The sequence below is a fragment of the Gymnodraco acuticeps genome, unplaced genomic scaffold (genome assembly GCF_902827175.1).
Source record: "Gymnodraco acuticeps unplaced genomic scaffold, fGymAcu1.1, whole genome shotgun sequence".
NCBI classification, from domain to species: Eukaryota; Metazoa; Chordata; class Actinopteri; order Perciformes; family Bathydraconidae; genus Gymnodraco; species Gymnodraco acuticeps.
The window spans coordinates 340,271-353,130 of NW_022989877.1; the positions used below are offsets into that span (position 1 = coordinate 340,271).

Below are 12,860 nucleotides of genomic sequence, written 5' to 3' on the forward strand. Positions count from 1 at the left end.
GGGCCATCGGGCAGTCCTTAATGTCGAGCCCTGCCCCCCGTGCCAGTGCTGGAATTGGGCCGGTACTCACCGGTACGCAGTACCGGCACTTCTGGTTCTGACCCATGGAGTACCGGCACTTCTTGCTCAGTACCGGCATGCTGGCGGTACTCCGGTACTCATGCACCGTGCCAGTACTCAACACTCTCCCGCCGTTCTTATTATACATCCATATATATATATATACAGCCGCCCGGTACTCAGTAGATGCGTCATGAGGTGCCGAACGGACATTCTCATCGCTCTAACCCCTGGAGTTTCACAGCGGCTGTCAGCTGTTTACTCCTGTCATTCAAACAGAACGTGCTGGAGAGGGGGCGGGGCTTATCTTCTCCATGTAAATACTGTGGTGGAAACGACTATGTCAAAATTAACCTATTTGACCGTGATTTAATAGTAATACACGTTTCAAAATAATAATAATAATAATGCCGAAGTAACAACATACTGAAAACTGTTAGTAAAACCATGTTTTAATGCTTTACAATTTACATACCTAGATGCACGTGTGTTGTGTTTATGCAGTGCAACTCCCACCCAGTGGGTGGCTATGTAGAGTGATAGAACAGAGCAGGCACGCCCCCGAGAGAAGGAAAGCAAGTCACGTCACAAATTAGCATTTCTAAAATGTTAGCGTGGATTAATAAAAGTGCAAAAAGACAGCGGTTGTCGCGGGAAGAAACTTCAAATACAGAGAATGCTGTGCCTGTGTTGGAAATTGTGTCTGATGGGGAGCTTTCTTTGGTTGATCCTCCTGCTCCAAGTTCTAGTGCATTAGCATTAGCACTAGCTCCGCGCCTCCTCCAGAGCCTCTAACGTTAGCTGCTGCTGGCTCAAACTGCCACCACCAACACCGGGCAAAGCGATGCACCTGACTGCTGGACAACGGACCAGGTGCAATATTTTTGCAAGACCAATGCATGGCTCCTTCTTAAAGATAAGAAGCTAGGATGTCGGATATGCAGAGATGTCAAATCTTTGGGAATACACACTGGACAAGGACTGAAACTGTCAACTGAATGGGGTGAGTGTGCAGTGTCTCATTTCGGTGTTGACAAGGGCAAACAACAAGCTAGCCTGAGAAAAAAAATCAAAGAACATAAAGAATCACGAGCCCATGTAAAAGCTGCTGACATCCTTACATCTGCTTCACGTGAAACTATTCAACATCAAGTGCAGTCTATGCATACATCTGAATTAGACACCACTATCAGAGTTTTTCGAACGGCATATAAAATTGGCAAACATAGCCGGCCATTCACAGACATGCCAATTGATTTGAATGTACAGAAACTGAATGGGCTGAACGTGGGCAGGGTTTTGCACTCCAATAAAACCTGTGGCGAAATCATCGACCACATAGCTCATGAGCTGAAGAAAAAAATGGCAAAAGACATTACAGAAAACCAAAGAAAACTCTGTGTTTTGGTCGATGAATCTACCACTATTAGTGGTAAAACGGTGCTTGTTGTGTGTCTACGCTCAGTATTAGCTGATGCTGAGCCCGAAACGTTTTTTTGGGAGCTGATCGAGTTGGATGGAACAACGGCTGATGACATCACAAAGGCGTTAATGGAGTGTCTTGGAAGAGATTTTAACGAGGACTTTTTAGGTCAGTGTTTCGTTTATTTTGCATGTGATGGGGCTTCAGTCATGCTAGGGAAGAGAACAGGCGTTGCTACCCAGTTGTGTAGTAAATTCCCAAGCCTGTTTGTGTGGCACTGCTCCAATCATCGTCTAGAGCTGACAGTTGGGGATGTGGTCAAGGAGGTCTCAGGGCTCAATCATTTCCAGATCTTTTTTGACAAACTCTATTCCTTGTTCCATGCCTCCCCCAAAAATCAGAGGCAGTTAGCGCAGTGTGCGCAAGCAGTCGGACAGCGTCTCCTGGTGATAGGGCGTGTTTTGTCCATCTGCTGGGTGGCTTCAAGTGAAAGGAGCGTCAGAGCAGTCTGGGAAAACTACCGAGTGCTTCATGATCACTTCACAAATGCTGCAAACGACATGAGCAGGGATTCCAGAGACAGAGCAAAGTACAAGGGCCTGGATGATGTGCTCACATCTGCAACGTTTGTCAGCAATCTGGGACTGATGTACGATGCGCTCACAGAGCTCAGCGACCTCTCTCGGCAACTCCAAAAAAGAGAGATGACACTGCCTACAGCAGATAGGCTCTTAACTCGAGAAATACGAGTTTTTGAATCCATGGTCACCATGCCTGGCCCACACATGACTACAGTTCATACAGCTCTAGCTGAGAAGTCCTTCAAGGGTGTTGCCCTGCGTGAGAATGGCAGGCTTGTACAGATTCATGCAGGTCAGTTTTTCCGCAGTATGGTAGAGAATCAGACACAGACACAGAATGACTTCCACAACCTCCTCTCATGTCAGCACAAGAGAAATCCCATTACATGGCCGGGAGGCCCGGGACAATCAGCTAATCCAGGACATGAAAGTTATCCATCCTGGAAGTTGGCCTGAAGAGGAGTTAGACGTACGGTATGGGGACGTAGAGGTGCTACGTTTGTGCGAAGTGCTGAAAGTGGACAGAAGAGAGACTGTTCAGGGCTTTCGCGAATACAAGGAAACCAGGGCATCCCGTACACCTGCTGCCATGGAGCCTCTACTGAAAGCAGTCCGAACCATCGCTGTCTCCACTAGTGAGTGTGAGCGGGCATTCAGCTGCATGAACGATATCCTTACTGCAAAAAGGAATGCTCTCTCTGTCAGCCGACTGTCCAGCCTGGTTTTCATTAAATGTAATGGACCATCACTAGGACAGTTCAATCCGGAACAGTATGTGAGGTCCTGGCTGGCAAAGGGAAGGAGAAGTGCTGATGAAAGAGCCTGTCCAGCTCCAGCCCCTGATACTGATGTCCCCAAGGCCTTCTGGAGCCTTTTCTAACAATGTGAAGTATATTGCAAAGCAGCTCACCCAGTGAGAAGACTTTTGGCATAATGTGCCGATTTGTACAGATCCTGGAGATAGAAGGACTTCAGACCAACCAGGGAGTTATCTGATCAGCTTGGTGTTCAATGTAACTCTTTACCATGGCTCAGACTTTGTTACTTGCAGTTACAGTTTCTCATTTTAGATTGTGCAAATTTTGCATTTGTTTTTACATGTTCTTTGTTCATGCTCTTTATCATTTTTCTGAGTTGGAAAGTTAGATTGCATCATAGTTTACTTTATACATATTTGTATTCTTCAGTGGTGAAGTATATTGCAAAGCAGCTCAGCCATGTGAGAAGACTTTTGGCACTTTTTCGTTTTTCGTTTTCTGAGTTGGAAAGTTAGATTGCATTCAAAATGTACAGAAATACTTAATTTTGTTAAAGCTTTTTATAAAAAATGCTTCTGACCAGAGCTTTGTTTCCTTGTCATTAATGTTGAACACCACCAGAGGGGCTCTCACCTGAAAGGTCTCTGCTTCATGTGTCTTCAGCAGAAGATCTAGACTTTGATTGCTATATTTTCAGTTAATATTGACCTTACTGAGCTTTAGCCATATCCGCTGCCTATCATAAAAAATGTTAAGTACAGTGAACCTTTCTAAAATATACAGTAGTAAAGAGACAAACCCACCAGCATTATAGTAGCCAAATTCTTGTTTGTGGGCTGTATATATAAAATTGACTTGAAAAAGTTGCTGATTTTAGAGTACTGGCACCTTTTTCATTCCAATTCAAGCACTGCTTACGACGGCCCGTTCATGGTCATACAACACGAGGACAAGAGCCTGGTGGTGGACGTTGGTGGCAGACCTAAGACAGTGTCCGTTGATAGGATTAAGCCTGCTCATGTGGACGTTTCCAGGCCGTTGGAGTTGGCTCTGGCCCCATGTCGGGGCCGTCCTCCCATGACCCGTCCCCCACCCCCTGTGGGGAAGCCCTCGCCCTCATTGGCACCCTTGTCCTCGCCTGCAAACCCCGCCCTCCTCGGCCCCTGTGGTCCTTACGCGCCGGGGTCGGGTGGTCCTTCCTCCCCGACACGAGGATTTTGACTATGGGTGAATTCTGGGGGGGCTTGTGTGGTGGGTTTACATAACTCACCCACGGAACTATATGTGGGGTATTGCTCCGCATGGACATTTGAGTTAACAGGACTTCCTGTTTTAGCTGGTTAGTTTTCCCGGGCTTGTGTTTGTTTACATGCTGTTTTCATGTGGAATAAACTACTAGCTTTGTCCTTTGACACACCGCCTCCGACTCACGTCTCTCGGCACTACAAGGGAACGATTTTTGTTCAACTAAAAACCGAGACTATTTTACCAGTATGCACAAAAACATAAAGTGTCATTTATTAGAATATTACAGAATCTTTGTAGGATGTCATGGAAAATACTATAAAGTATAAAATCAGCTCGAGATAAACCCGTAATCCCATGGGTGTCACAGAAAAGTAGGCTAAACTGCCAGATGAATATTGGTGTGACATTTTGATTGGACTGTAACTTAAATACCAATTAAATTCAATAAATAAACTAAGACCTGACTGAGAGAGGCTTCACTTATAGTATTGGCTTGTAATGCAGTTTATTTGTATGCATACCCCCTATGGGAAATATACATAGGCATAGAAATTTAGTTTTTTTGGGGGGGTATTTCTCAATCGCGAGTACTCTTGCTTGGTAGCACATGTCTTCCGAGTCACTTCCTTCAGAAGCTAGGCAAGAATCCTTCCTGGCATTCGGAAAACGAAGAGTGGAACAGGCTAGCAAGTGTGCACTGTGCAGGTGTGCATCATATGAGAGGCCCCGCCTTACATTTTCCGCCACAGATTTGGGGAAATTGGTTCGTGCGCAAAGCATTGTGGGGATTTTAAGGACGCGAAGTCTACCCATGTGCAGCCTCGAAATTTCCCCCAAACCAAGGACGCGGCCTCGGTGGAATTCCAAGTATACTGGACATTGGAACGGTCCTGCTGCGCCACTTGATGACGTAGCATCCTTGAAATATTGGCTTGGAAGCCAGTTTCCTCGAGATTGAGAAACGGCCATGGTCTGTGTGAGGCAGACACGCCCCCTAAAGTCCATGGGGGTTTGAGGACGGTTCAAGTTGAATTTAGATAAGATATTAAAGGTGCTTCCTCGTGTAAAATCAATCCCTTTATCATGTAATAAATAATGATAATAATGAATTGCGCTGTACAGCGATTTGTACGGGTCAAAGTATGTCTGTGAGGGGTCATCGCCTTAGACACCTTGAGAAAGTCCACACAGCTATCAGTGATTGATTCAACTCTATTGATTCAATTGTAACCTGAATTCCTACAAGCAGTGGTGAAAGACACACAGAGTTTTTATTTAACAGGATATATTAGTCTCATTTTCAGGTCCATATCAGCATGTTGTGTCTCTTCTGGGACATGTCTCCATGCTTTAATGTTGAAAAAGCTCTTTATTTTTCTCATACTGCCTGTGCTGCAGCACCTCTTTTCCCCCTCTGTCTGAAACCAGAGCCCAGTCTGCTCTGTTGTGATTGGTCAACTGCTTACAGATGTCCCGCTCCTTAGTTTATCACGTACAAAGTGTTGAAAAAAATACATGTGTGTCGGTTTATAAAGGAGAGAAATAGATAATTCTACTTTTGTTGTTTGCTTTTCTGTTATGAAGTTGAATAATACGGTTTAAACGTTAGCACTTTGGCCACTAAAGTAACCAACAACAAAAGAGCCTAAAATTATATCCAAGCACAGATCTGATATACAAATATCCAACTATCAGACTGTTCATCTCTTACCTTGCTTGCTTGTGTGTCAAAGTATTGGGGGAGTGGATATGTTATCAGCTGTTTTACATGATCTGGGCAAAGTGCATCCTGCATGTTGTGCATTTTCACAAACGGCTGATCTGCATCCATTCAAATTAACTCTGGAATAGACTCTAATAAAGGTAATTTTTTACATTTCACGCTCAGCAGTTTGGTCAATAATGTTGTTCCTAGTATAATTTAGAGTTGGTGAGAGTCCAGGTGTTCTGCAGTAGTCCACAAGTTTGGCTTATATGTTTGTATATGTGATGTGATCAAATTGAAACTGTCTAGTTTAGCCTGTCAGCTTGTTCCTGAGTAAGTTACCTGTGAGTTTGTAAGCGTATGACCTATACCTTAAAGCAGGGGTTCCCAACCTTTAATGTGCCAAGAAGCAGCAGATCCATAAAAAAAGAAATCGCGGACCGGTTGTCAATTTTATCTGATTTTAATATTTACTCACCACCAGCAGGTAGCAACATAGTATGAACAAATACTAGAAAGAACCGGTGTCGTTTTTTGGTTTTTCGGAAAAACGGAAAACCAAAAAACCGACATTATTCGGTTTTGAAACCAAAACGGGAAAACAGATAAATCAACGCTTTGGTTTTGTTTGTATGATTTACGGATAATCCAGTGAATGCTGGGAAAACGAGGAGAAGGCGCATTATGAAGGAGATGTCTGGTTGTGTGTGTGTGTGTGTGTGTGTGTGTGTGTGTGTGTGTGTGTGTGTGTGTGTGTGTGTGTGTGTGTGTGTGTGTGTGTGTGTGTGTGTGTGTGTGTGTGTGTGTGTGTGTGTGTGTGTGTGTGTGTGTGTGTGTGTGTGTGTGTGTGTGTGTGTGTGTGTGTGTGTGTGTGTGTGTGTGTGTGTGTGTGTGTGTGTGTGTGTGTGTGTGTGTGTGTGTGTGTGTGTGTGTGTGTGTGTGTGTGTGTGTGTGTGTGTGTGTGTGTGTGTGTGTGTGTGACACTGGCATTTGTTTTCAGAAGATATTATGATAGTGTCGTTCGTTCCGGTGCACTCCGACAGCATTTAGCACTACATCGAGATTAAGAATAAAGATTAAACTTATTTTGGGAACACCCGTATATACCTATGGAGTTAGCCAGATGTGTGTAAATTACTGTTCATGGTCATTTGAAAACAAATGCCGGTGTCGGACAGACACAAACACACCGAGCACACAGAGCTGAGCAGAGCACATACACACACACACATCATGCACCTTGGTGACTGGACATCTCCTTCATAAAACTAATAAAAAGATTAACTAGGCTACTGGATGAAATAATATCACTGATATAGGTGCGAACATTAAACACTTTTTGAAAAAATATTATGATAAAATATTTTTATATATTTATAATTCTGCAAATATTACGATAAACTCACAGCTGTTTCGCAGACCGGCAGTAACACCTCCGGGGGTTGGGAACCCCTGCCTTAAAGAAGATTAAAAAGCGCTCATTACTGAATCAATCTGATCTCTATCATAAAAAAGAATTCATAAATGTCATTATTATCTCAGATAAAGCCATCTTTGTAACATCTAAAGGCGTAAAGTCCATGATGTATAGACCCATGACCTTAACTGAATGAAAGCACAGTTTGAAATGTCTTTAACAAATTGATGGTATGGCCTCCTGGTTGCAGGGATGACGAAAGGAAAGACTAAGTGGAAGGTGTTTTTAGAGGTCGTAATTACTCTGCAATGGGTAGCATGCTTTCTCTTCTTAGGTAAGATCCCACCACACAAACATTTTGTATAAAATTATGGATGTTAATTCACAAGGGTCTCAATGCATTTATAAAGCACCTCTGTTTTCACACTGCTAATCTATGAATGTCTTGTACCTCCAACATGTGGACGATGCCTCTCCAGGAGTGGCCAGCACCCTCTTGATGTTTTACCTCATGTTCACCTCTCTGTGGCCGATCCCCACGCTGTACTTCGTCTGGCAGGTGGTGGACTGGCACACCCCTGAGAGAGGTAAAGGAAATAAAACCATTCAATACCCACGGACATGAAAGTTTAGTTTATTTGTTTATAGTGTCGTGGACAGTCTCCATTTATCAACTGTCACAAAGAACAGTAAATGGGGCAGCTTTAGCCGACATTGCTAATTTCCAGATGATAATAGACTAAAATCACAATACATCAACGGCATTAGTTATAAAGAAAGGATGAAAGACAAGTAGATAGAGGCGAAAGGATAAAAGAGAACAATAAAATGCAAACACACGCATACTATAGCACATCACATGACAGAAACGAGGGGTCCATGATCAAAGTACCCTCCTTAACAAGGATATTGTATACAAAGGAGTGATAAAATAAAGCAGTAATAATAATAATACTAACGTTATATTGCTGTTTGATTGTATAATTGTATTGTATAATACATATATTGTTTACAGTTAGTGTGTAGTATTGAAATGACACACTCTGTCCACCAGGGGGAAGAAAAACAACATTTGTGCGGAACTGGAGGGTCTGGGAGCACCTCAGGGACTTTTTCCCAATCAAAGTAAGTTTGTATTTCACCCCTCTGTCAGATTGTCTGTTCCCATCTGATTTGATGAATCCATGTGTCATTAGTAGCATTACTATTTCCAAACAAAAGCATCCATGACCTTAAAATTAACTTGCAATTATCTGCTTTGATTCTTTATATATTACACTATATTTCACAAGTGCAAGACAAATAAGAAAGAAAATAAGCTATCTATTGTAAGTGCTGGAGCATTAGTTTCAAATGTAAGTGCTATTTATGGTGATAAAATATCTTTTAGATGAGAAAAAAATCCTTTGTATTGAGCATAAATCTCTAATTCAATGTCACGATATACAGTTAAGGTTGTGTTTGGTTTAAAGGTCCCATATTATATTCTTTTTTATCAATATATTATAGGTCTCAGATATATACAAAACATGTCTCAAAAGTGTCAATCGTTATGACATCATAAAGTGGCCAAAATCTGATCAGCTCATTTTCAAATAGGTTTGTATATAAAATGGATCAACAAAAAGAAGTCTCTGTTCATCCTAACTTTTCTTGCTCAGTTGGTGAAGACAGCCGAGCTGAATCCAAACAAGAACTACGTTGTTGGTATTCACCCGCACGGCATCATGTGTGCCGGGGCGTTCACCTGCTTCAGCACCGAGAGCTGCGGCTTCAAGGAGCTGTTTCCTGGGCTGACATCTAACCTGGTGACGCTGGCCGGCGTTTTTAGGTTTCCACTCTTCAGGGAATATGCCATGTTTACAGGTATTTATGTTCAACTATAGGAGGTTTTTGAGACTGCAGTGCCAGTGGCGGTTCTAGACCAATTTGACTGGGGGGGGGGGGAACTGGGGCCTGAGAGGGGGCACAATAAAAGCAGGTTAGAAAGACAAAGACAGTAAAAAGTAATTTTGTAAAATAAGCATAAAATACAGTAATTGACATTTGTTTTTGTAAAGGTATTTGTTTTGGTAAATTTAAGTTACATTCCTTTGTTTTAGTAGTTTTTTTCATTTAGAGTATTTGTTTTAGTAATTTTAAGTGACAATTGAATTAAAAAACATAAACAGTATTTGCTTTTATAAGGTAATGTGCAGTTTAATCTCCACTTTACATCCGGGTCTCTGATTTGACTTAGTTCCAATAAATCGTAATATTGTAACCTTTTTGTTGGAGGGGGGCCACAGGGGGGTCCCTGGTCAGTGTTACGGGGGCACTGGCTCCTGTTGGCCCCCCTCCTAGAACCGCCCCTGGACTGCACATGGAAAGGAAGAACATCCATAGTTATTACTGTCTTACTTTGTGTGATCAGGTCTTCTTCCAGTCAGCAAAAAGAGCCTCACGCACCTCCTCACCAACAGAGGGAAGGGGAACGCAGTGGTGATCGTGATCGGAGGCGCTGCGGAGTCGCTGTTCTCGGCTCCTGGAGTCAACATCTTGGTGATGAGGCAGAGGAAGGGCTTCGTCAGGGTGGCCCTGGAGTTTGGGTGAGAGAAAACACACATTATAGCTTCCCTATTAAACGTTTTTTCATCAATATATTATAGTTCTCAGATATATACAAAACATGTCTCTGAAGTGTTTGGCTCCAAATACCAAACAGATCATTGTAGCATTACCCATAATCCCCTCTGTTTCAGCCCTGTTTCAAAAGTGCTGATTCTCTGTCTTTTACTTTAGATGAAAATAAGGAGCCACTCCCCACGCCCCTCTGAGAGATATTTGGTTAAAAAGAACATAAGAGGCGCTTTCACACCAAGTACTTTGCTGTACTTAGTTCATCAGAACTCTTCAGTTCATCAGAACTAAAGGGTAGATTGCGTTCACATCGGAATAAATCCCTGAAGGAGGACGTCACTTCTTCTTCTTCTTCTGCTGGGGGGGGGGGGGGGGGGGGGGGTTACCTTGGTTGGTGATTGGCTAATAGTTACACAAGCCAAAAAATCGTTATGACATAAAGTGGCCAAAATCTGATCGGCTCATTTTCAGACAAGTTTTATATAAATGGATCAGGACAAAAAAAGAGAGAATCTTTTTTCCTGAAACTTTCAGAGTCTCTTTACACAGAGGGGACACATGTTGATGTAGAAAATACATGAATAAGTGGAATTTACATTAAAGGCGACCTTTAAATACCAGCAGTGGTGAATCTGAAACATTTTACTACTCCGCCAACGACTGAAAGTCGACAGCTTCCTAACTTAAAATGGCGGCAGCACTTATCAATGTTTTCTATTACTGTCCAAGTCTGTTATCATTTTCACTCATTAACCAGTTCTCAAACATGAAGAGAATACCGTGTTCCTATTAGTGTTTACTTCCTGTCCATCTTCTTCTGTTGATATATCTGACGTCCAGCACTCGGTATTTTTGTTTTTGTTTTATTTACTGGGAACAGTTTAGCCAGACTCTTGTTTTGGAGGGGGGGGGGGGTTAAAGCTTGCTGTAACAGTGTAGCCTATACAAGCTCAGAATGATACTGACAACTATTCATGGACGGTTGTAGAAACCGCCCATGAACAGTTTGTCACAGTGATATTACCTCTGATGATCTTCCACAGGGCTGATCTGGTGCCAGTTTACGCATTTGGGGAAAACGAGCTCTTTAAGCAGGTGGTTTTCTCAGAAGGCAGCCTCGGGCGGAGGTTACAAGAACTGTTTAAAAAGATCATGGGTTTCGCCCCGTGTCTATTTGTTGGAGAGCACATGGGTATCCTGCCCTACAGGAATCCCATCACTACTGTTGGTGAGTGTTTCATCTTTCTGTTCATTAACATGGTGGTAGTTTTTTTTTTTATTCTAACGCTCTGGCTTCTTTCAGTGGGAAGTCCAATCTCAGTGCCGAAGCACATCAAAGCCACCGAGGAGGAGGTGGACCACTTTCATAAGCTTTACATGGAGGCCCTCTCCAAGTTATTCCATGAACACAAGGTCAGCTGTGGACTCTCTGAAAGTCACGAGCTCCGGATCATCTAGACCAGTGGTTCTCAACTGGTGGGTCGCGACCTCGTTTCGAGTGGGTCGCAGATGTGAGTTTTTTTTTTTCGGAAAAAAGTCAAACTTTTATTTTGAAGGTCCGATTTTCTAACGCTGTGCATGCAGTATGCGTTGGACTGGACGTACCGGAGGCGGAGACCATAAACGGTTTGAAAACTTCTGTCACGTAGTGATTATCTTCTCAATAAAACCTCTTTGCTGATATTTTTTCGAGTCTTCTGGCCAATCAGAATCAAGATTGTTGCCGGAAGTCCCCACAGAGAATAACTGCGGTAGAACTACTCTTTATACATCCATGGGTACAACCTCAGATAAAAATGAACACATAATGAAATATGACCCCCGGTTTGATGATCACAGAACAATGGGAGCCATCTACCCTTATCCACAATTTAAAGTAAGTCACAGACTCTCTCCTCTTTGCTCTTCTCTGTGTGGAGCAGCAAGCTGTCAGAACAAAGTGAACAACAAACAATGGCATAAAATATGATTAATATGTCGGGTAGTAATAGATGTATTTATTTTCTTCTCAGAGTGTACCAGAATGCGTATGTTTATATGTTAGTATTTCTAAATATCTCCTGGGGGAGAATTCCCCCAGACCCCCCTGCTAGGGATGGGTTTTCAGCATGTGGGCATTTGTAAAGTTCAGCTTTGATTCCATCATCTCATTAAACCTTATTTAAAAGCATTCTTTAGTTCTGTGAAGGGATATATGCACTACTTCACTTTAATTAATAGTGTATGTTGAAAGGCGTATATATTACAGCACGATATTTTGTTGAATAGAGTGGTTCAAAATTTCGGGTCGCGATTTATTGACAAAGGAAAAAGTGGGTCCCGAGGCCAGTTGAGAACCACTGATCTAAACAGTTCACTTTCAAATGTAATGGCTGTTTTTATTTGCTGCTTTTGTGTGGATCCGATACCCAGTTAAACAACATTGATCCGGCAGGTGGTTTTGTTCATACTGTGAATGTATGGCTGTCGTTTTTGAAGGTATCTCATGTGAATATGTGCCTTTGATTATTCAAATGTGAAGCCCATTAAGCATGTTCAGAAAGCAGTGTAAACATTGATGTCTTCATGAAAGTACATTTCTAATGTTATGACACAATACCAGGAACTTTCTTTGAGTGTGAAACAGTAAATGCAATGAATAAGTGTTTGCATGCTTGCTAAAGACGAGCATCCTGGTATATTTCATGTATTTTGTAGATGAGAACCCAACTAAATGAGACTGTGCTGCAGCTGTGACTTACATATAGTACAATCAGGACCCACTACAGAATGAGCACTTGGCCGTATTGAATACTGAATATTTCTCGCTTTGCGCGGGACTGCACAGCATTTTCACGACTTTTGGTGCGTCCCGCAAATTGAGACGATGTCCCGCATATTTCATTTTGATTGGCTAAAACGCTTTTCTTAAAATCAGATTTATCCTATGGCTGTTGAGAAAGCAGGGAAGGCTATCATCACGGGGGTGTGTTTGCTGTCAATCAAACTGTAACGGAGCGTCCACACTACAGCTTCAAAAAAAAGCTTGGAGCTGGGCGTGTCTGAAGCT

The 12,860-nt window shown here is 42.5% G+C and overlaps 1 protein-coding gene across 1 annotated transcript; it reads left to right on the forward strand.

The window, feature by feature from the left end:
* Positions 1 to 5,818: 5,818 nt before the first annotated feature.
* LOC117534130 (diacylglycerol O-acyltransferase 2-like) lies at positions 5,819 to 11,494 on the forward strand. Its single transcript, XM_034198196.1, has 8 exons — positions 5,819 to 5,933; positions 7,443 to 7,526; positions 7,672 to 7,779; positions 8,247 to 8,317; positions 8,854 to 9,058; positions 9,606 to 9,780; positions 10,855 to 11,039; positions 11,115 to 11,494. Exons 2-8 carry the CDS (start codon positions 7,445 to 7,447, stop codon positions 11,267 to 11,269), a joined length of 981 nt encoding a protein of 326 aa, XP_034054087.1. The 5' UTR covers positions 5,819 to 5,933; positions 7,443 to 7,444; the 3' UTR covers positions 11,270 to 11,494.
* Positions 11,495 to 12,860: the final 1,366 nt, after the last annotated feature.

Bases quoted from the DNA above. Each gene is read 5' to 3' on its own strand.
- LOC117534130 (XM_034198196.1), top strand. From the start codon at position 7,445: ATGACGAAAGGAAAGACTAAGTGGAAGGTGTTTTTAGAGGTCGTAATT. The intron at 7,780-8,246 runs GTAAAGGAAATA...TCTGTCCACCAG, and splicing joins CTGGCACACCCCTGAGAGAG to GGGGAAGAAAAACAACATTT. The intron at 11,040-11,114 runs GTGAGTGTTTCA...GGCTTCTTTCAG, and splicing joins GAATCCCATCACTACTGTTG to TGGGAAGTCCAATCTCAGTG.